The sequence below is a fragment of the Triturus cristatus genome, chromosome 3_2, assembly GCF_964204655.1.
Source record: "Triturus cristatus chromosome 3_2, aTriCri1.1, whole genome shotgun sequence".
In the NCBI taxonomy this organism is placed as follows: Eukaryota; Metazoa; Chordata; class Amphibia; order Caudata; family Salamandridae; genus Triturus; species Triturus cristatus.
This window is the reverse complement of record NC_140584.1, coordinates 198787915-198810480: the sequence shown is the minus strand read 5'-3', so window position 1 is coordinate 198810480 and position 22566 is coordinate 198787915. Positions and strand designations below refer to the sequence as shown.

Genomic DNA, 22566 nt, shown 5'->3' with positions numbered 1-22566 from the left:
ACTGCTTGAAATGTCAAGTGTTTACTCCCGAGTCGGACCAATGCGGATTACTGTCTCTACTTTCCGCCCGCCCCAGCGCACTGCGCAGCTGCAGCAATAATCAGCCAACTCAAGAAGCATGTAGCGTGTCACGCAGACACAGGCCAGGGATTAAAGGTTTTAAAACCGAATGGCAGTAAGTAATGATTTTATTTTCCTAACATGCACAAATATGTCTTTTGTAATGTTAGGTACGTGCCCGGAAAACTGTAACTTCTCGTTTCTTGTGCTTATTTTTATGTAAGTACTGTAAGTTCTTTTAAATTCCACTATAGATGACCTGCCCTACAATCTTGTTTGCCCAGCTACCTGAGTAACAAGCATTTGCAATGCAATAGGTCTCGCATTTACGCAAGTTTGAGCTATTGGCATTGTAAATAACAATGCCTTTTATTTATGTTTTACAAACAGACACAAAAATAAAAGGCATTGTCATTTATAATGCCAATAGCTCAAACTCGCGTAATTACGAGACCTATTTCATTGCAAATGCTTGTTATTTTATTCGTCCTTCACCAGCAGGATTTATGTTTAATAAGGAGAGGGGTAGAAAGTCTTTCCTCTAATGGCCCCTTCTCCATCAGGTCGTCGGCGGAAGCTTTCCATCGATTGAGCCTACAGCGGCTCCGTCAACGGAAGCTGATAGTCTACCCAAGTCTAAATAAGGTGGAAGGGGCAAGGCTTTGGGGGACAGGGTATTCCGCCACATCTGTGACAGAGTACGCTGTCTGCACAATTGTAAATCAGCACCTTAGTAATAAGTTTGTTTCTCTGCAAAGCGTTATGCCTATTCATCCTTTCATTCTTCCAGTGCTGATATCAAGACTACTGACTTAAATAAAAGAGAGCTTTTTTAACACAATATACACCTGTTGTGATGTGTAGTGTGTCTGTAATATTGCAATGGGTTGCATTACAACAGTTACAGGTGACTCACAGAGCGGTGCAAAGTCAAACTATCAGGGGAGAGGATGTGGTCCGTCGGCTAGACTGCCAACTTTGGTGCTGGAAACAAGGGTTCCAGCCTCGGGGTTGCGTCCACATCCTGCGATTCTGGGCAAAACACTTAATCTCCCTGTGCCAGTGTAAATACGGTGCTCGTGTAAAGCGCTCCGATACCTTTGGGTCGAGTTCGCGCTATATAAATATGCAAAAAAACAAAAGGCCTAGATTGCTTGGTGGGTCGATGATTTTTTCGGAATAGCATTTAAAACGGCTTCCATACAGCGCTACACACAACACATAATTGCGCGAATCCCATTGACATCTGCTTCATTACAGTTCGGCTCAGCAGCTTATTTGTATTAACAAACACCACAAGACGCGCGTTGCACTGCCACCCTCGAGCGCGGAGAGATCACCTGTTGCACGGGTCCTGTCGCTGGCGCGAGCTTGGCCGGAGCCTGCAAAAAAGCACTTCCTATCCTTCCCTTTAACGTTCGCCCTTGCGTGCGTAAACAGATAAAACGTGGCAGTCGCCGGGGCCTCTTCACTGCCAAAAAAAAAAAGCAAAACAGAAAGCAGCTCCGGGCTGGGGAGGAGACCTGGGAGGCGAGGGCTGCCCGCGCATGCGCAGTACCTGTTACTTTCGCGTGCAGCCGGTGTGGGAGCTGAAGTCCCGGGTCCCAGGAGGGGGCCCGGGTGAAGAGCGGCAGATAGCAGTGCGGGGCTCCCATGCATAATGAGAGAGCCCCGCGTCGTGCTGGCAGTAGTGTAGCTGGAGTGCTCCGGAAGCCGCCGTTCAGAAGGATTCCCCCCGCAGACCGGGTGAGTGGGATTCTCCATATGTAGAAAGTGAAACTAAATGCTGGCTTGCGAGGGAAGAGGGACAGGAGATGTGCACGCCGCGTGGCTGGAGGCGCGTACACCAACTCAAATCCGCCAAAAGCCTGCGCGTGCACATCTCCTGTCCCACTTCCGAGGCAAGTCAGCAACAATAGATCTCGCCGAAAGCAGCGCTTCGCGCTGCGTTCGCAGGCGAGACCTAAAAATAATGTGTCTGCGTGGTGTTTCTACAGCATCCAGCCTTCCAGCTGCGTACCCCCTCTTTCATTTCTTGATGTGCACTGTGTGGTGTTCTTTATTATTATATTTTGCAGATATTTGAAAAAAGCACGCCGACCCGAGAGCTAGGGCATATAAAGAGAAAGTGAAACCAATGGTAATAGGGAATGAGGAGGACGAGTTTGCTTGAAACACGGATGCTGGAGATTGCAGTATTTGTGACACATTACTAAACGATAAACCCCGACATAACTGCAGTTAAGGTTTAAACTATGTCCATAAAAGAATTATTTTACATTGTATTAAACAATACTACAATGCACACATTAGTTAGACGTGAGTGCAATCGAGCATGTCAAAAATGTGTCTTGGAATCGGTATAATGAAATCGCAGCTCATTACAAGGCAAATTTAATAAATTTTACGCACAATAACGTCCACTTTGTGATCAGGACATAGGTCTAAGAAAGAAAAAACTCCGGCTTTACACTGTCAGGTGTAGTATAGTTACCAAGAAAGTGGTTTCCCCAGCAATGGTAACCATGTTCAGTGTTCCCCAAACTATTCTCGTGGCTTATTCACCAGTTCTGAATTTTGGAAAGGTGGGCAGTTATCCGATTGAATGCGCCTGCGTTTTTCACGATGGCTGCCCACCACTTATGGTGCTCAGAGGCATGGCTAAGGCGTTCATACAGTCCAACACGTGGTCCATGTATATGGTATTTGGATGACTTCTTGTAACTTGCGAGACAGGACTCCCACCTTGGATTTTCTTTAACATCCTTTTGCATTCTGGGATCTGTAATCTTGGTTTACTTTAATTATACCCATTGTACTAAAACTAGATTACACAGTTTACTAAAACAAAAGCCCATGACTGGATTAGCGTTTCCCTAATGATGAAGAGCCATCAAGTAAATACACAACACCATCCTTTTAGACGGATTTTTTAGCAACACCAGTAAAGTACCTTGGTTTCCATGGGTGACATGGGTGTGATTTTTCCCTGTGATTAAAGCAAACCATTACTTGATCTGGCCATCAACCTTTGCTCCATACAAAACCAGAGCGTACCACGTCATGAGCATCATTGTTTTTTTTAACCAGCATTCCACCGGGTCAGAGAGGGCATCAATATTCTTTACAAAAATGTTATTGGCAAAACATTAAATAACTTTGCGCCTCCATTCTTGTGTATCCACCCCCAATTTACTTTGCCTGTCCATCCATTCTTGTCTATATATCTTTCTTTGCCAGCTCATCTTTCCCCAAGTTCCATTTTTTTAACAGATGTGCTCTTATTTCCCTCTTTTAGATCCTCTTCCTCTTTCTCCCATATGTCTCTCTCTCTCTCTTTTGCTTGCACCCTTCATAGCACTCGCTCTGTCTTCATTACCACGATTACTTTCTTTTCTTCATGTTTGTCTCTCTCTTTCAGGCTCTGTCTTCTCTCTATCTTGTTTTCTAACTATATTCGCATTCTGTGCTTCCACCTCATTCGCCTCCACTCATTCTGTCTCCTTTTTTTCATTTTATCCCTTTCTGACTCCCTTTAATTCAGTTTCCCTCCTTCGTTTGGCTTCCTGTTTTGCAATTTGTTTTGCAGTACACATCCGTGTATACTCTCACATTGGCTGTACTTTCAAGGACCTTTTCTTTAGCACATGCGGTTGAAGATCTTTCAACAGCACCACACCTACAGTCTGAGACCCTTGGCCTAAACAGCCAGTGGAGACGTTTTAAGGCATGGGCAAAGTGGGCTCTGGCCCAGGGACACAGGCCTTTCTGGGGGCCTCCTTGGAGAGAATAAAAAGTGAGGTCTCCAATATGGATAGAGTACTAGCCAGTAAGGAAGCGCGTTGGATTTTTTCTGAAAGAGTGGATAAGGTTGGATTGAACGACTGTATTGAATGGAACAGAATTTCCGCATGAAACGGACGGCTGTCAGGAGAGTGTCTATGTACTCTTCAATACAAGCCCAGTTGTGGCACCTCAGCAAAAATGATTGGGTGGTGGCATACAATGCAGGACAGGGAATACAGCGAATACTGTGATTATTAAGTGGATTGCAAATATGCCCAGTGGGAGTGATGCCAAATATGATGGGAGAGACAATCCCTAATTGAGATATAAATATGTCTCAATAAAGCTATTCAAAAGTTGATAGTGAAAGTGGTAATTGTTTTTAAAAGATGATGGCTTGCACTAACTCTGAATACTAGATGGGAGCCCCAGGTTTGTTTGTTTTTGACTCATTCCCCCTATGTGAGTACAAAATCGGGCAAATGGTTGATGTCAAACACGAGTTGTGTTTGTTTGTAAATATTTGTATTTTGGCAAATATGCATTTGAGTATAACATTGTTGACTCATCGGCTCAGTTAAACAAGTAGGATTATGAGGATACAGGGAGAAAGGAAATGATTTATTGCCTGTTTAAAGATGGCGCTGATGCTTTTTCATGTGTCACGTGACACGGAAGCAAAACGTGACCTGCGTAAGAGCCGGCGTGTATAATGGTGAGACGTGCGGAAGGCTTTGCGCGGCTGAGACGAAGCTCGGGACGCGACTGACACGCGGTAAGATCCAGGCAATAATGGTCAGAGATGCAGGAGTGACTATTGATGCTATTTACGTGAATGCATGTGTGAGCGTGTGGCGGCGTTAGCCGTGTGGGCACTAAAGCACTGGCTAAACACTGAGGCAGTTGAGCGCCCGATAAGGCCAGTATGATGCCGATTGTTATTGAAACCGTCACAAGTGCAGTTTGAAATTGAAGATGGATTGGCAGCTGAGAAAGGCAATAGATTTTAACAATCAATAGCAAATAAACCATAGAAGTAAAGGGGTGTGAAAGTGTGAAACGATTTCCTTGTAACTAAGATACGAAGTGCTTTCGACATTATTGTTATGTGGGCAAACTTTGATCTGAATTATTCCCCTACAGAACGACCATAATGCAAAGATTTTTGAAATACAGGATTACTGAAAAGATGACAGTGCCTGTGTGACGCGGTGTCGAGCTGGTATGAGAAACCTTGGCTGACATCGGGTAATGATGGCTTTTGACGTTTTTTATACAAAGAGTGTATGAATAGAGTGTGGTGTTGAGGTGTTCCGTTTTGGCGTTCAGTGTATAATGGCAAGAACCTGTCCTTTTGTTTTATGCAGTCACAGATAGTTTGCCACAAGTGTGCTGATAAGGTGGACGAAGTCCAGGTGCCCTGAAGAAATTGCCATAAGAGTGAGGCAATGAAACATGTCGGTTTAACAGCATTTGGTCTGTCAAGATACAGTACTTTTTATTGTTTGAACTGACCCATGAGCTAAGAATAAAATTATGGGGGCCATGGTTCTTTATCAATTTTAACTTGGGACTACTGTGAGTGATGTTCACATATGTTCACCTTTGTTGACTAATTTTTCTGGTACATGTGTCCAGTTTTTGCCCAAGGTAGTAACCTATGATGAGAAACGTGGCAGTACTGGTGATAATTTAACCAGTGTCAGCCCGCTGTGGTGTTGCGCACGTGAGGTTCTACCTTGTTTTGCACACATTTTTTTACTGATACTCACGGTGTGGGTTGTTTACCTTTGTGATCACACAGGGTTTTTTTCAAAAATTGGTTTTTTGAACACAGTGACAGCTACATTTGGATCAGGTTCTTGCAGATTTTAAATTAGTACAGAATCTTGTGAATTAGGGACCCCTCTTACAAATCCAGATGGTGGGGAGTGGGCCAGAAGAAGTTAAGCTTACACTTCTCAGTCCTTTTTCACACAGTGTTGAAAGATTTCACGTACCAAGTAGATTGGGTCTCTTTGTTGGAATACTGATTTGAGTGGGGGATGACCCAATCTCGTTTTTTTCCCCCTTGAGCTTCTTGTTGATATGCTTCCTTACAAAGCCAGCTCTGTTCTACAGAGAGTCTTGCCCTGATTACCTTGACTAATTCTTAAACAAGTTGTTTTAAATAACGTTTCACTTTTTAATGTGGGTGATATGTGAGAGTCTATTATGGACATTTTGCAGAGACATGCTGTATTTATTGTTCATGTAACTTCCATAAAGGGTTTCTTTTAGACCAAAACAGAACCTCACAAATGAGAAATGGGAGGACATCATTGAGATTATCTGCAGCAATATTAGTGTGCTGATGCTGTGTTAAATATTGAAAACACAAGTCATTATCCCTGAATATTAGATGTAAACACATTTAAAATGTGGACGAGTGTTCCTTGATCACATAACGTGCATATGCCTGAAGCATGCACTACTGGGCACTCATTGTCCACAAAAGATGCGTTTGCCAAAGGTTTGAAGCACTGGGCTAATATCAGCTGGCCAAATAATATGAATATGCCAGAGGCTTGCAGAAGTGGTCAAATATCAGCTACCCATATGATGTACATATGCAGAGGCTTTCACAACTTGCTATATATAATAGGCCAACCAAACAGAAGCCTGCACAGGTGGACATTTCTGACTTGAGTATGTGAGGTTTGCAGACCTCCATTATATGCTCTGTAATGCTTAAGTTATATGCATATCTTAAAAGAGTAATTTTCAGATACTATACTACAACATTACATTCTGTGCATATACAAACTGTCTGATTTACATACTGTAGGCATACCTGTGACATTACATTTTACATGAGCCTATAATAGACGCACATTTTGGATATATGCATATAATCAGAGGTTTTACATTTCCATATTGGGCATATTACAGCACTGAATTATGTGTATAAATCAGTTACAGGAAATGCATATGCTAGAGAGGTGCTTGATTGATTGATTGATTGATTGATTGATTGCTAGAGAGGTGCATACTGTGCATCTAGCGTTGTCCAATATGTTCTTCATGTGATAGATGCCTTCATAGTGAGCTTGATCCTCTCAGCTCTATAATGTCATATATTCTTTGGTAACAAGATGTACATATATCAGTGGAATGCGAATTCCCCAAATTCTCAGAGCAAAATAATTAGAAGTGTGTAAAGTGTGGTACTCTCTTCTACTAATAGCCTGGTCGGGGGCAGTTTAGGGTGTTATTTGAACATCAAGCCTAGGGAGACACAAAAAACAACAGAGGTAGATAGTAATTTCAGCATTAGTTTAGAGTCAGGACTTTCATGGTCAGAAAAAAGTTCATTATCTTTGGTTCCAAAAGTTATGACATCAGTCTCTTTCGGTGGTTTGCCTTGATTTTATTAACAACGTGTTTTGCTGAAATTCAGATTGGGTATTACATCTGACTTTCAGTGCCAGTGTCAGTTTAGGATGTGGGTGGAGTCAATTGAGTAAGGGGGTGGAGCCAGTGGTGGAAGTGGGTGGAGCCAGTGGGTGTTGTCTCCTACAAATATTTGAGCACCTGTACTTAATATTTTACAAATTAAGCACTGCGTGTGTGTAAAAACAGCACTGAGTTGGTCAAACTTTTCAGCCAACCAAAACGTGCATTCATCTCTATTCCGAGGGCGCTTCCCCATCACAGAATTAACCATGAGAGGACTAATTATTAGGCCCCCTTGTCCTGGGGGCTGTGCAGCTCCAGCCGGAGCTGCAGGCAAATTACGTGCCAAATATTGTATGACACTTCAGTGAATATGAATTAAATCAGTATGTAATAACCTCAGCTCTGAAATGGTAAGATTAAAATAATTAGAATGTGGAGTATAGCCCGCCAAAACAGGCCACATGGCCCCATCGACCGACAATGGGCCGAGACGGACCAACGTAACAGGGTGAGGAAGGGCGCCATTAAACCAAATAGTGTTACGCCATGCCGACAACGGAACTTCTAGCAAATTATAGGGACGATATCTCGCAGGGCCTACACCTAGCTCATACTCATCAGGGCTCGAAAATGTACTCGCCCGCTCGCAAATGCAAGTCAATTTCTTTCAGGGCGGGACAGTTTTCAGGCCTACTTGACCGACCTGGCGAGTAAGCTCTTCATTCCCAGCCAGCCGGCCGAATACCTACGCACATTAACCTGCTAAGTGATATCAATACGGGCGAAACGGACACTGTCTTTTCCTTCGTGCCCAAAGAAGACAAAGACATCGTATAGTTCCTCTGCCGCTGGCAGCTGCCCCCCACCCCCTTTTTGTTCCCTCTCTCTCTTCCCTCTCTTACTGTCGCCTCATGCTCATTTAGTAAAACCGAGACTTCAAGAAACGCGTATTACCTTCTCTTTCCTTCTTTCGTTTATTTGCTCCCTTGTGAAATGGATCCAAAAAAGAAAAACACTTGCTGGATACGTCGGCTTTTTCTGAAATTTTTCAATTTCAAGTGCAGCCTCGGGGTGGAGAGAAATAAAATATTCAAAATATGAAAAAAAAACCTAACTAACTAAAGCAAGACAGAGTGGTTGCAAGATGGCCAGAAAATCCAGATTGAGTTATTCACCCCTAAACACATTAGCGCCACTTTACAGTGTTTGCCAGTGAAGCGCTACTTTCGTTTTCTCCTAGTTCTTTGAACAACATGGTTTTTCCTGGGTGGCAAAGTGCACTATTCCTGGAGGTACTGAAATACCTGCTTGATGGGTGAATTGGAAAACAAAATGCATACTGTGGCTCTGTATTCACAAACGTGGTCTATTTAAACCACACTGCTTACGTTTTGTAAGGATATTAGCAGTGGGCATTGAAACGGGGCCCTTCTGGACCCTGTAGTCATGGACTTAACTTTTCAGGCAAAAGCACTCACTAATTTCTGAATAATGAGTGTAAAAAGAAAAAGGTAACCATGTTATTCCTAGTTAAATTTCACATGCTTTACTTAATATTGCATTCTCTGAGTGTTTGCTTTTTCTAGGATGTTGTTAATTTTTTTTTAGGCAGCATATTGTTCCTAATTAGTGTGTCATTTGAACTGAGTCGCATCCAGGTGTTTATAGCGGGTCAGTGCAGTGCAAGTTTCTCTCAATGGGGCAGTATGGTGTTCAGTGGAGGAGAGGATGTGGCACTATGGTCAGAGCTGCTGAATTTGGAACTGGGGAACCAGGTTCAGTCTTCATGACCAGTCCACCAGACCACTCTCCCTGAGGGAGCACATTCCCATGCTAAAGCTAAGAAGGCCCCACAAGATCTTAAAAGCCCTGGTGTCTTAGCACCAGCAGGTGGACCCTAGCAGTGGCAAGTGTAGGTTAACGTTGAAGGCCTGTACACCACAATTAATTCTGAAGTTCACCTCCAGTCTTGAAGGCAGGCCAAGAAGCAGCACACCATAGAGTGACAGTGACTGTCACTGAGGTCACAGGACCCTTGAGCATGTGTTTATCTGGGGCCGTACTCTAATATGTTTAAGGTACAGTGGTGTTCCCGAGTACTGCTAAGAGTGTCTTTTTTTACAGATTTATATAGCGCTTACTCGACCCGAAGGTATTGGAGTGCTTAACATGAGCACCAGTTATGGTACACAAGGACACACTAATTTTTGTTAGGCACGGAGAGATTAAGTGATTTGCCGAGAATGACAGGATGTTGAGTCGCCGGGGCCGTAATCTAGTATGTTAAGGTACAGCGTTGAACCCGAGTACTGCTAAGAGTATTCATCCTGGGCCACGCTCTAGTATGTTTAATGTACAGTAGTGTACCCGAGTACTGCTGAGAGTATTTATCCAAGGCCGTGCTTGTAACTTTAAAAACATTACAGTGAGAATAGTAATGAGGCTAAAAAATTCGATCATGTCTTAATGGTCATAGATCAACGGCGCTGCAAATGTTTTAAAGAAAATTTGTATGCAACCAATTTGTGGGTCAAGTGCATTGATATTCGGTCGAGTAGAAAATTCTGGTCACTAGACCTGCAGGTCAAGTAAGATTTTTAAGATTTGTCGAGCCCTGCTCATGAAAGAATTGATCATTAACGTCCACAGCCGGAACTTTAACCCAGGAGTAAAAAACCTCGGAGTGGTAGGCAGCATTTGCCTCTATGACAAAAATAAAGTCCACCCCACATAATGGGCACTCCGTGTTGGGTCAAATGTGCTGTAACAGCTCTGTGGTTCGGTGCTGTAATATTAACAGCCATGACTAATATAGCAAGCCACAAGGTAGCCCAAAGCCGGGTTGTAATTAGAACCTTTTAAAATTCAAGCTTGAAAAACCTATATATCTCAAAAACAGGAGGTTTGTCCCTTACACCACGGACGTCTCCGATACTAGTGGAAGGGTATTGTGGACAAGCACAAGCGCTAGTTAGGGGTCTCGCGAAGAAGTACCAGACCAAACGTTGGTGGCGCCATATTGTAGGGATTCTGCACATACACAGAACTATGCACAGGACTATGGGACCTCGTGTATAGGGGCTATGCCTTCCTACTGCCTTAGTACCCACAAGCCCAGGACCGACTAGCTATAGTGCCTCACTCGCTCTCCTACTCACAAACGGAGAAACAAACGATAAGACAACCCAGAACACAACACTCCTGGATCTCTCAGGAATCGCGGTAACAAGACACCCCTTTCGCTCACTTCTCTCGTACCTGTCCACAACAAGATCTGACAGAGTCACGGAATTAGTTTAAAATATTTATTTCTACTAACTTGCTTTAAAATGCAGTACATATGCCATTACTAGTGTAATAATGCATAATACAAATATTGCCAGCATAGCAGCAAGTCCATACATTATGAATGGAGATGTCATTTAACAAAGACATTGGAAACTGGACCACAGTTCCCAAGCTCCCCCCCCCCGTGGACTGAATATGAAGTATTATGTGAATGAAGATCGCCGAGCTTTGTCAACAGACCCCATACCTTTAGGGCATAGAGTGTTTTACTACATCACAGGTACGTATTGCTCTTCTCCCTGGAAAGGTCCCTCTCCAAGTGTTTCTGTGTTAAACATGCAGTCCTGTAATATCAAAATACCAGTGTTCCGCAAACAGCAGCTGCAGGGTATGTTTTGTAGGCCTGGGCGGTAAATTCTGTTCCGCTCGTGGAATTTGGGTAATTTCGCGTTCCGCGGTGAACGCGGAATTGCCCAAAATTCTGCGTTCCGCATTCTCAAAATGCGTGTTCGCGAGATATTTCCCCCCGAACATGCAAACAGCGTTTGCAAACATGAAAAAAGCATCGCGAACAAGCAATTCCTCGTCTTCGCGGAATTTCTGCGTGCTCGCAGAGATTTTTTACCGTTTCGCGGAGCTTTGCGTAGCGAGACTACGCAAATTCCGCCCACCCCTATTGTTTTGTCTATGTGCTAGGGCCTGACCAGAACAGAATAACAAAGGGCATTGTTGATTGACGTTGCTTACAATGTTCAGACTAAACTCCAGGAGTAAGCGGAGAAAGATCGCAGCAGACAGTTCTCTTGTGAAAAGTGTAAAAAGTCTTGTATAAGATGAAGCGTCAAGTAACGTGCGCAAAAGCAGCATCATGGCTCCCGGGCTCATGCTAACTCAAAGATGTCGACAGTGCCCCCTGCAACCATGTGACAACTTATCACTCTGAATATCGTCCACTGGTTTTACCTCAATCTCTGGCCAACAGCACTGCCCCAGCGCGATGGGCCTTTTACAGGTGTCTTGGGTTCTGCGGGTTCTGGGCTTACCTTGCTACCGACCTTGTGGGCAGCCGTCAGACCCAGCCCAGCATGTCCCATTCGGCTTCCCTGGACCCTTGCTGGCCACTCGCCTGCGCCACATGTCCCTGCCGTGTGGCATTCCAAGGACAATGTCTGAGCAGCTCTTCTATTCTGGCTGTCATTGTATGCTGTCACCTGCTCCCCTCTGTCCCTGCCATGAGGCATTCCAAGGACACTGTCTGAACAGCTCTTCTACCTAGGTTACTGCATGGATAGTTTGATAAAAAACCAGTCCTAGTTATGCTCAGTTACGTTCTTGTAATGTTCAACTACAAGAGACAGACTAGACTCCCTTTAGGAGTGATGGATTACCTGCTTGTGCATATCTACACACACTACGTGGCCCTGGCTATATATAATAAAGACTAGGGAATCGCCGTGTTTCCGGCAGCACTCTCCACCAGGGAAGCAATTCATCTGCGTGCTGCCAGTATCTCAGTTCGTAATTGCCAATTTCCTGTGTTGTGCTCCAGCGCCCATGAAGCCTGGTCCAGGCTATAGGAACCCCAGAGAGAACAAGCATTGGCATAGCCAATAGGTCTCACATTTGGGACCTTATAAGTGTTTAGCCATGCAACGGTTGATGTCGTTGCACCAAGGATATTGTGATGCATAACTAAATACTTATAAAGGTCCCAAAAGCGAGACCTATTGGCTATGCCAATGCTTGTTTTTTTTTAACCGTAGTTTCAATAAATCATTCCAGCAGCCTCTACAGTGCTCTGGTAGGGTTAGAGCAGGTACAATGAGTACTGAGAAGGTATCACTTAAGTATGGGTTAGTTTGCAGAAAGCGTGCTTTCAGATATTTGCCCTTACCTTCCAAAGTGCACCCCTTGATGGAGAATTCATGGCTGTGACACTACCACATGTCTAGCAAAACATGTCTAGCATCATTGCAAAGGAATAACCTGCCCTGGGGGCAGTTGTCACTTTTATTTAGACCTACTAGTATCTCCTGTGTGGCCGCGCTTCCAGAATGCTCCTGCCCAGTTTTTACTGACACTTCGATCTCTTCTTTGATTCCGATTGTCAAGGAAAAGTCATTTGAAGGTGCTGTGTGTTTTGCAACAAACCAAGGGGCATATTATCAAGACAGGCGATAAAATTATCGCCGCTTTAGTTTGAAGCCCATGTTAGATGTGAAGGACATCTAACCTGAGCTTCAATTGGAATTCCATAGAGCATATTATCAAGCCCATTATCGCCATTTTAGCGGCAGTTTTGTGCCGCTAAAGCGGCGATAATTTTATCGCCTGTCTTGATAATATGCCCCCAAATTTCAGTAAACTCCTCTCTGCCACATCCACTTCTTGATCTTTGAATTCCTAAATTAATAGAGCCAATGGCCCAATCCTCAAACCACCTGTTGCTGTGTGTGCCTGTGCAAAACAAGGTGCAGGCAATCCAAAGCTCTTTTTTATTTAGGAAATGAAGATTGTTTTAGATATGGAAAGGCTTTGAAAACTGCTATTTCCATTTTGAAGTCATACTACTAGTTGCAATTACTGCTTGACATCATTGTTGTCTGACAGACTTTGATGCCGAGATGCTACACTCACTGCACGTATTTGTTAAGTGTTCTAACATAAGAAAACCAACATCCCAGTAACAAACAATTTGCTGCAGAGTTACCTGCACAGGCATGGGTCTGAACAAGCATGGATGCTTGCCCCCAAAAACCTTTTACCGGTGTAAAAAGGTTTTACAAATTATAAATCCACCCCGTTTAGTATCATCCTTACCATTTTCTCAATCCACCGCTTCAAAGGTTTCAGGGGGGCCTGGCTCCAAAACATTTTGCTCAAGGGTGGCCCTCTGTAACCAAGTTTGAAGACCACTGACTTAGTGGTTCACCCTTTTTGCCTTGCCCAAGGGAGGAAGACATTTGGTCATTCAATCTGCCATGTTTTATACACCCTGCTTTGGGACGCTGCCAAACCTCCATTCACTAGCTCTTCTTGTAGAAAGCGAAGCAAAGATGTCTTCTGGCTCCCCATGAGCATAGATGCTGTCCCGCAGAAGGATGATCTTTATAAAGGCACATTGACATTCAGCTTTAGTTGCAGGGAAATCTGTGGTTCTGGGATTTCAAGCTATTCAACGGCAGGTGCGAGCAAATCCTGACTTTTTCGTAGCTTTCTAGTCCTTGTAGTTACAATTACAATACAAAAATTTCCCCATTAATAGAGGACTGCAAGCACCACCGTACATAATAAAAAACATAAGAATAAATAACTTAGGTACTCCCACGTTATGAGGAACATCTTGAAATTTCGACTGCCAGCATCCACTTCTAGATCACATCAGTATAACTTTAACATCTGGTGCAGGAAACTTTTTGAGGACTACTGTACCGAGTTCTGGGAGACCAGTAGAGTGTATATAATTTAAATGTGTTTAATTTTTAACTTTTTCAATTCTGATAAATGCACCTCGACAAGGATCAGGATCACCGCTCAAATTAGAACATTCACTTTCCTATTATACTCGTAATGCTACAACTAATGCAACACAAAATGCACGCACTGATGAGCTGTTTAAGAATAGCTATATATATATATATATATATATGCAGGGCCTACATTACAGCACATTTAATGGCCACTCTCTAAAGTTCATTTTATATACCCTGATGCATAGGCCTCGAGCGCCGGCCTTGCCTGAAACGGAAAGCCGCCTCAAAACATCCATTCGACAGCAACCGCCGGCCAACTACCCCGCTCACTAGTCTCAGATTCACTAACATGACATACATACATTTTCCGGCTCGTAAAAGGTAGCCGTTTCGTCCTTTTACGCTGTTAGCGTTAGTACGCAGGAATAGATGGCGAACGTGTGGAAGGCGCACAAAATAGCCTATGCCGGAGTACTTCCCAGAAGGGGCGCGAGAGGCAAGTAAGAAAAAACACATTACCGCCAGCTCCTGCTTGCGCTTCACCAGCTCAGCCAGCTCCCGGCAGGTGTCGGGGATTTGCGGGGTGGCCGCCTTGTTATGCATCGCCATATTGGAAGCTATCGGGTGGCAGGGTCTTGGGGGGAGGGAGGCGAGCCCGTGCTAGACTGGTAACCGGTCTGCAGAGGGCGTAGGTCGCTCACAACAATCCTGTCATCGAAACACTGGCGGAGTTCCCCTCCGTCCATCCCACCGTCTAACGTCAGCGAAGAAACAAGTGATCTGTCCCTCCGATGGCCCGCCCTCCCTCCCGCACAGGCGCCTGCAGAGCCCCCACTGCTCCCCAGTCCGCTTTCACTTTCGTCCTTTACGGAAGCTTTCTTGTCTTTATGGGGCCATATGTTTGAAACACATGGCCCCATAAAGATAAGAAAAGCTTTTACCACAGACGTAAAGGAACCGAGCCAGTCCAACTGGGACGGCTCTAAAAGAGAAAAGTGTACGTCACTAGATGCTCTTTTCCAATGGCTGGCCATCGTTTAGCATAAACGGTGACGCCAGCCAATGGAAAAGAGGGGCGGCGCTTAAAGCCCACTAGAGAAATCTCCTCTAACTCATTAAATCTCGCCAGCGAGACTGCGCATCTCTCCACCACACAGAAAAAATAAGGAAGAGCTCTTGGCATATATCCATATTAGTAACACATTAATTGGCCATTATTGGCCATTATTGGCACATAAGAGTGCTAATACCACACCCTCCTTTGAAATACATACTTATGCATGGGCTGTCTACTATCCTAGAAGATGCTCAAGTGATTTGAAATACATCATGGTGTTCCACAGAAAAGTATCACACAACATGTTGAAACTGACAAATTCAACTAAAAATAAGAACGCACCCTCTTACACTACAGATGGTAAATCTTCCACGGTCGGACTGGCCATAAGGCAATCACACAGTGCCCGAGGGGCTGGTCTGATAGTCAGTGTGTGGGCTTTTTTTTAAGGTTTGTGGGCTTTTTGGTCTAGTGGGACGCTTTCTATGGTTGATTTCATTGATACTACCACAAACATTGCTTGTAACCATCTCATGGTGCGTCTTTCCTTCATTCTCTTGACCAGAAAAACATGTCTTTAACCAGATATTCAACTCCCTCTTACATTCCCTTTCCTTGGACAAAATTCAAATTCAGCAGTTACATAAAATATAGCTGTTGTTTAGTAGACGGTGATACTATATGTACTTATGAGTGTCTAATGGTATGTAAGTTGTTAACTTCAAGGATGACCTGTACTTTCTACTGATTATTTTGTTTTTTGTTTCTTGCATTCCATATCCTGCCCAACCACATTACATTACAACCCAGCTAAAACCTCTCTCAGAGATAAGACCTATTTACACTTGCCACACATTTTCTTTTTAAGGCACTGAGAGCAGCAGGGACTCACCTTCTGCCCACCTTGTGCCAAAGATATGTCCAAAGTTGCCAAATGTGGCAACTCCGTGTTAGAGGCAGGGTATGAAATGCAAAATGTTACTTTAGTTTCTTTATTTTTTTGGTAACAGGCACTGAATTTTACAATGTGAATGTTAGAAATGGGATTTCTGGTTGGCTAAGGCTTGCGCTTAGGCCAGGCACAAACCACCACTCTAATCAGGGCAAGGGAGTTACACGCTGAAGATAACCTCTGCTCACCCCCTTGGTAGCTTGGCACGAGCAGTCCGGCTTATCACAGAGGCAATGTGTAAAGCGACTGCGCAACACACACACAGCAGCAACACACTAGGCACGCCACAAAAGTAACTCCACACAAGGTTATATCAAAAATAGCCTTTGTATTATCATAAACACATTAGAAACATAATCACACATTTACACTGTGCCAACTGGCACTAGGCAATATTCACAAGGGATTATATACAGGACCAGACCAATCGGGCCGCGGTCAGAACCATCAGAACAAGTAAGTAAATATAAACCACAACCAGTAATTACTGGTACAATAATGACCTAAGCATTATCACAGTCACCTTAAGACACCATCCTAACATATCATAGCATGACATTAGGCATATCCTCATTAGGCCCAAACCTCATTAGCATAAACACATTACGCACTAGGCCTCACCAGCATAAACATCCTAAACATAAACACATTACGTCAAAGGCATCACAAGCATAAATCACATTACGCAATCACATTAGGGCCTAGCGCCCTACCAACATAGAACTGACCACCCGACCAACTGGCCTTTCGCTGGGGCACAAATGCCCTCTGTCCCAAAATATCAGGGCTGGCTGCAATGCAGCAGAATCCCAAAAGTGTGCAATTGCGCAGGCCTAAACATGGCAGCTGACGCAAATTGCGGTGCAGCTGTGCCCTCTGAACCCCTCTGGGTCCCCACTGGGATTCTCTAAACAATTAGGCGCAACGTTGCAGCTGCCCGCTCTGGGGCGGCACAGCTGTGAATGAGAAATCAGCCCGGGCACCAACGTGTCGCTTGGGAGCTCCCCTCTGGGACTCCTCAAAATACAAGCGCCCAAACGTTGCAGCTGCCTGCGCTCTCGCAGGGCAGCTGGGATTGCCAATCGCCTCTGGCACCACCGTGCCTTCTGGACCTCCACTCCGGGACTCAAGAACAAAAGTGCCCTCTTTGTTGCAGCTGCCCGCTACGGCGATGCAGCTGTGAGGAATGCAGTTGGTACTGGCACCACTGTGCCTCAGGTGCGACCACAGGGGGAGGGCACCGACAATGTGCCCCGACACACACCCCCACCGGGCTCCCAACTCGGACCCACTTACCGGGAGTTTGCGGTCTCCTCCTGGATTTCCTCCGGTCTTCCTGCAATGTCCGGTGAGCCTGCGAGGTTCCTGGCTGCACGCAAGGCTCTCTCCTCCAGTACGGGAGCCCCGCCTCGAGTCACGCACTGAGTTGCCTGTCTTCCGCTCTGGCCGTGCAGCAGTTGGCGGCCGGAGCAGCTTCTTCCCCTGGCCCGTTTCGATTGGTGGGCCAGGACTTAGCCCCGCCCACAATTAGGCAAGGCCACCTGACTTCCGGGCCGCAGCGGTGATTCCTCCTTAAGGGGCAGTGCGAGGTGGGCTCCCGCCTGTGTACAACACCTTAGCGGGTTGGGCACCCGCTAAATACACGCACAAGCGGGGTGGGCACCCGCCAAATAAGCGGCAGTGCGGGGTGGGCACCCGCTTTTCCAAGGTGCAGAAACGCGGGGTGGGCACCCGCTCTTAAGATGCATAAAGCGGGGTAGGCTCCCGCTCTCCTTCCGCGCTGCTGGGAATCCCCACGACGGGATTCCCTCGTTAGAGGACGCAGCTCAGCGCTGCAAGGCCCACACGCTCCTATTCCCTGGAGCAGCAGCACAAACGGTGCAGTGCTCACAAGGTGCTTGAATACCCCAAGTTTCAGGGCAAAGGCTGGACAAGGAATCCAGCAAATAAAATAATCTAGCGCTCACAAGGCGGTAAGTCCAAGGCAAGGTTCAGGGGGCACAAAGCTGGGCCCAGACAGGCTAGCACACAGAGCCCTCCAGAAGTAAGGCAGTCCCTTGTGGCGGTTCCTCCTGGAACCCAGCAGCAGCAGCCCCCAGCTCAGGAACAAGCACACTACTCATGGGGTCACAGCCCCTATATTTGTATCACAATTTCCTTTATCTGCAGTACAGGGCTTTGGGGAACCAGATGCAACTGATTCAGGGGGTAATTGGAGCACTTTGTTTACAAGGTTCCTCTTCCCCTTTGTCAGGTGGGAGCTCTTCATCAGACACACCATAGGGGGGGCAGAGACAGCATTGTACAGGCTAGGCACAGGCCTATTCAGGGACCAGGCACTACTCCTCCCACTACTCCAAATGCAGATGTTCCATTCAGCCTAGTGCTGACTCACCCTGCCCCTCCTGGAGCCACACACACCTCACCAGCCCCTGTCACTCAAAAGCCAGACATGCAATTCCCATCAGGCAGGCAGACACATAGCTCACAGAAAGGCCAACTTCTAAAAGTAGCATTTCTAAAATAGTTATAATAAATCTGCGCACACCATTGCACAGCATTTATTATCACCTCTCATATAAGGAATTACCACTGAAACACTTATCAGGGAATCCCCAATGCATTCCTATGTGAGGTCAGCCCCATAGCAGTGAGAAACCAAAATGGCTGTTTGTCACTACCAGGACATTTCACACACTTAAGGTACATGTCCTACCTTTTACCTACAATGCACCCTGCCCATAGGGCTAGCTAGGGCCTACCTTAGGGGTGACTGTCATGAGTAAAAGGGGGGGGTCACAGACATGGCACACTCTTTAGGGGCCACTGCAATGGCAGAGGCCTGGGATAGGTCTGAAAGGCTACTCTGGTGGGTGGCGCAATTACCGCTGCAAGCCCACCAGTAGCATTTAATTCACCAGCCCTGGGTATATGAGATACCACTTTACAAGGGACTGACAGGTAAATTAAATAGGCCAAACAGATGTAGACCAATCTTACCATATTTATCGCAGAGAGCACGCGCACTTTACACAAGACAGCAGTGCTTAAGTGCCCAAAGTCCTAAAACCACCAACACCATGTCAGGAAAAAGGCTAGGAGAAAGGCAAAAAGTCTAGGGATGACCCTGCAAAAAGGGCCAAGTCCACAACAGTTAATCTTTGTAAAGTGTGGCGGGCCTGTGAGAGTATAGTTTTATATACAACATTATACTCCCTAAAGTACACTGCAGAGTAGGTTTATCAGTGTAAAGCATCTCTCTAAAGTAAGTATTAGCATAAGATAAGGGCATCAGTATAGCATAAGCAGAATAAACATGAGTGAATATCGTTGTATATCAGAATATCGACTTGTACTAACATTACACTGCACAACACTACACGCCACTCCATAACACACCATTACCACTTGACTCAACTCTACACCACTCTACTCCATAACACTACAATCTTCTCAACTTTAGAACACTTCACTCTAGGCCCCTTTACACCAATAGGTTTTAGCCATACTGAATAGCAGCCACACTAGTGTACAACATGGCTAAAACATATTGGCAAAGGCATAGGCAAGACTTATTGACTATGCCAATGCTTGTTAGACTGAGCTGTTTTACCAGGATTGAAACTTGTGAGCTGAAAATAACAAGCATCTCTGCAACAAAATTATTAAGCCATTGAGCTTTCCTACATAAAATACAAATACATCCCACCCTTACAAGCTATGCCCTTCAGCAGGTACTGCGATTTAATAATTCAAACTTGTGGGCAGAGAGCGCAAAAAGATCTCTCCAGCTAATTCAATGCATGAACCACTAGAGTTATTTAACCGGTTACCATGAAACTTGCCGAATAAACACCGATCTCTGCATTAACCCCGAGCTAGATTAAAATTCAGTCTGTGGCCAATTTAATAGGCCAAAATAGCTTTGCTATCATACCTTTCTTAGTTACCAATGTCTCTAGCAGCAGAGTTTGCACGCAAAAAGTGCATGATTACTTACTGACAACACTCCTCCTTTATAGCTGAACTCCTTTCTGCCGCCATCCCCAACTACTGGTTACCGAAGTAAACGAATGACATTTCTACCAATTGGGGCTTTTGTGGAGGAGGGCGGGGGGCCGACCGAGAGGGAGGCTTGCACCCCTGGGGGTTTTGGGCAGATAGTGTGGCCCGAGCCCAATGGGCTCTTTTTGGTCTAGATTTTGGGCTGACGGGCAGGGGGCTATAAAACCGACCATTTTACAAGCAGTGTCACCATTTTGGTACAGTGGCATGGCAGCCAGCAGATGTAGGGGGAGATTAGTTGTAAAAAATTTCCCTCCCTCTCACTCTGAAGAAGGTTATTTTGTTGGGCACAGGTGCATTGGAGGGGAAGTGCAATGTATTGAGTGGTTGCTAGAAGCAGGTGCAAGGCATCTGGGGCCGTATTACAATAAGTGTTCTGGGGGCGCAATAGGCGTTTACACCCGCTTTGCGCCCCCCAGTGCACTTTGGTATTATAGAAAGGGGCGCAGACGCTTGTGCGTCCCCTTCTATAATACCGACAACGCTGGTGCACTTAAAGCGCCAGCGCTACCTTCAGAGGGTGTTCCCTCATTTGCATAGGGGCGTCTCTATGCAAATTAGGGGATTCCTTTGACTCTGTGCCCGCGCCATATTACAGACGCAAGCGCAGAGTGAAAGCAGCTCTCAGGAGGCGCACTGACAGTGCGCCATTTAAAAGGTGGCGCACTGTCAGTGTGCCCCCTGAGAGCAGCCCTCTGCAGGGGGTAAAGGGGGTCCCATGTACCCCAAAGACATTCCCTTGCAGACGGGTGCAGTCACTGACTGCACCCGCCTGCAAGGGGATCTCTAATCCTCTTTACGGCGGGTACGCCTGCACTGTGCAAACACGGAACAGCTGCTCCGTGTTTTCAGTTCGAGTTCACAGGTGGCAAACTATCACAATGCATAATACAGCCCCTGGTAGCTCGTTTTTAGCATGTTTAAAACAAGTTACTCCAGGTGCCGGCAATAAGGTTAACCTCTTCAGTGCCCATGACGAGATAGTCTCGTCATGGAGCACGGTCGCGCTGTGCCCATGACGAGACTATCTCGTCATGAACCCCACCCACTAATAAAAACGCCCGGCACAGGAGGGGGAAAGGGCGTGGCACAGAAGGGGTTAAGATAGGAGATAGGGAGTTAAGCAGATGTTTGACAAGTAAAAAGAGGTTAAAGGGTTAAAGTTCAACAGTTAATGACCTAGCAGTTTTTTTTTTTTTTAAATAGTTGCAAAGAAAAGATAAGGGAGGTAAAACCTTAGGGGTGTGGGAGGAGGATATGTAGGTGAATCAATGTATAGCAAGGTGTAGTTTTGTAATGAAAAAGGGTAATGTTTTGTGAGGTACACCTGTCTTCAATAAAGCAGCCTTTTTCACACATATTAATTAAAGAGTCATTGGTGGTCTGTGCTGCACCCTTTCGGCCCAAACATATTTGTTAGCTCTCAGTCTTATAAGGGGTCCGCTGGCAAACTGCTGTTCTACTTCCACAACTGCCTCGGTGATCCCTAACTGATAATTCAAGTAAACAAAGACAGAAAGGCCATGTTTAAAAACGAATTTTGAACTTTTTATACAAAGTTGTTTTTAAACAGCATGGCAGGGCTTTTGCAGAATCTTACAGCGTAAATAAACAACTGGTATTTTTCTCTGAGAAAGGCGTCAACCAAAGTTCGGGTAAAATCCCTAACACAAACGTGCACATTTGTAGCGCGTCTACCTCAACATTCAACGATCACGTGTTGGTCACAGGGACCCTCCTCAACACACCATATTTTAACTTTTCAATGCAGCTCGAAGACGCCTCGCTCTCAATATGAAATCCCAGCCACCCTCCACTCCGGCGCCTTCCCCGCCTGGCACTGTTTTCTCAGAAGGAGTAGGGCAAGAGATCTGGGGGTACCTTCGTGTTCCGCAAAGTGTACGAGCACCTCCCCGGGGCGGGAGACTGTGATCTGACATTCGCCCCCGCCGGACTTCTTCTGGCTCTGGAAGTAGCACAGGAGCTTGTTCTTCAGCGCCTTGGTGCAGCCCTGGGAGCCCCAGGCCCCCCGCACCAAGACAGGGTACGGGTAAGCTTCGTCTCCCATGTCCGTGTTGTTGCTACCGCTGCCCGGCTGGGAATGACGTGAGTAATTGGACTTCCTGTACCATACAGGACTCTCCAACCAGATGAATCACAACGGCGGGTTTTTCGCTTTCGGTTTCGTTTCTAAGAAGTTTAAGTCGTTTGTTTAGAAAGCGCTGAGGGAGTGTTATTGAGGGTTGTTGCTCTGCCTCGCCCACAGCCACAGAATCCCGCCCAAAAAGGGAGGAATAGAAACTCCTAAAACGATATATTCCAGAAACTACTATATTTGCAGTAAAAACCTGCGGTCACGGACAGCGTTTGAATTGGGAAAAATGTCCTTCGGGGAGAAACCATAAATTGGAGGTCAAAGTGTGGCAGAGATAAGGAGGTGAAGATCC

At 45.6% G+C, this 22566-nt stretch overlaps 1 protein-coding gene across 1 annotated transcript in view; it reads right to left on the bottom strand.

Moving 5' to 3' along the window:
• Nucleotides 1-22317, bottom strand: part of PARP14 (poly(ADP-ribose) polymerase family member 14) — a 924447-nt gene extending 902130 nt beyond the window's left edge. Inside the window, exon 1 of the mRNA XM_085647500.1 lies at nt 22001-22317. Coding sequence (XP_085503626.1) covers nt 22001-22187 — 187 coding nt within the window. The 5' untranslated portion in view covers nt 22188-22317. The remainder of the gene's footprint in view (nt 1-22000) is intronic.
• Nucleotides 22318-22566: the final 249 nt, after the last annotated feature.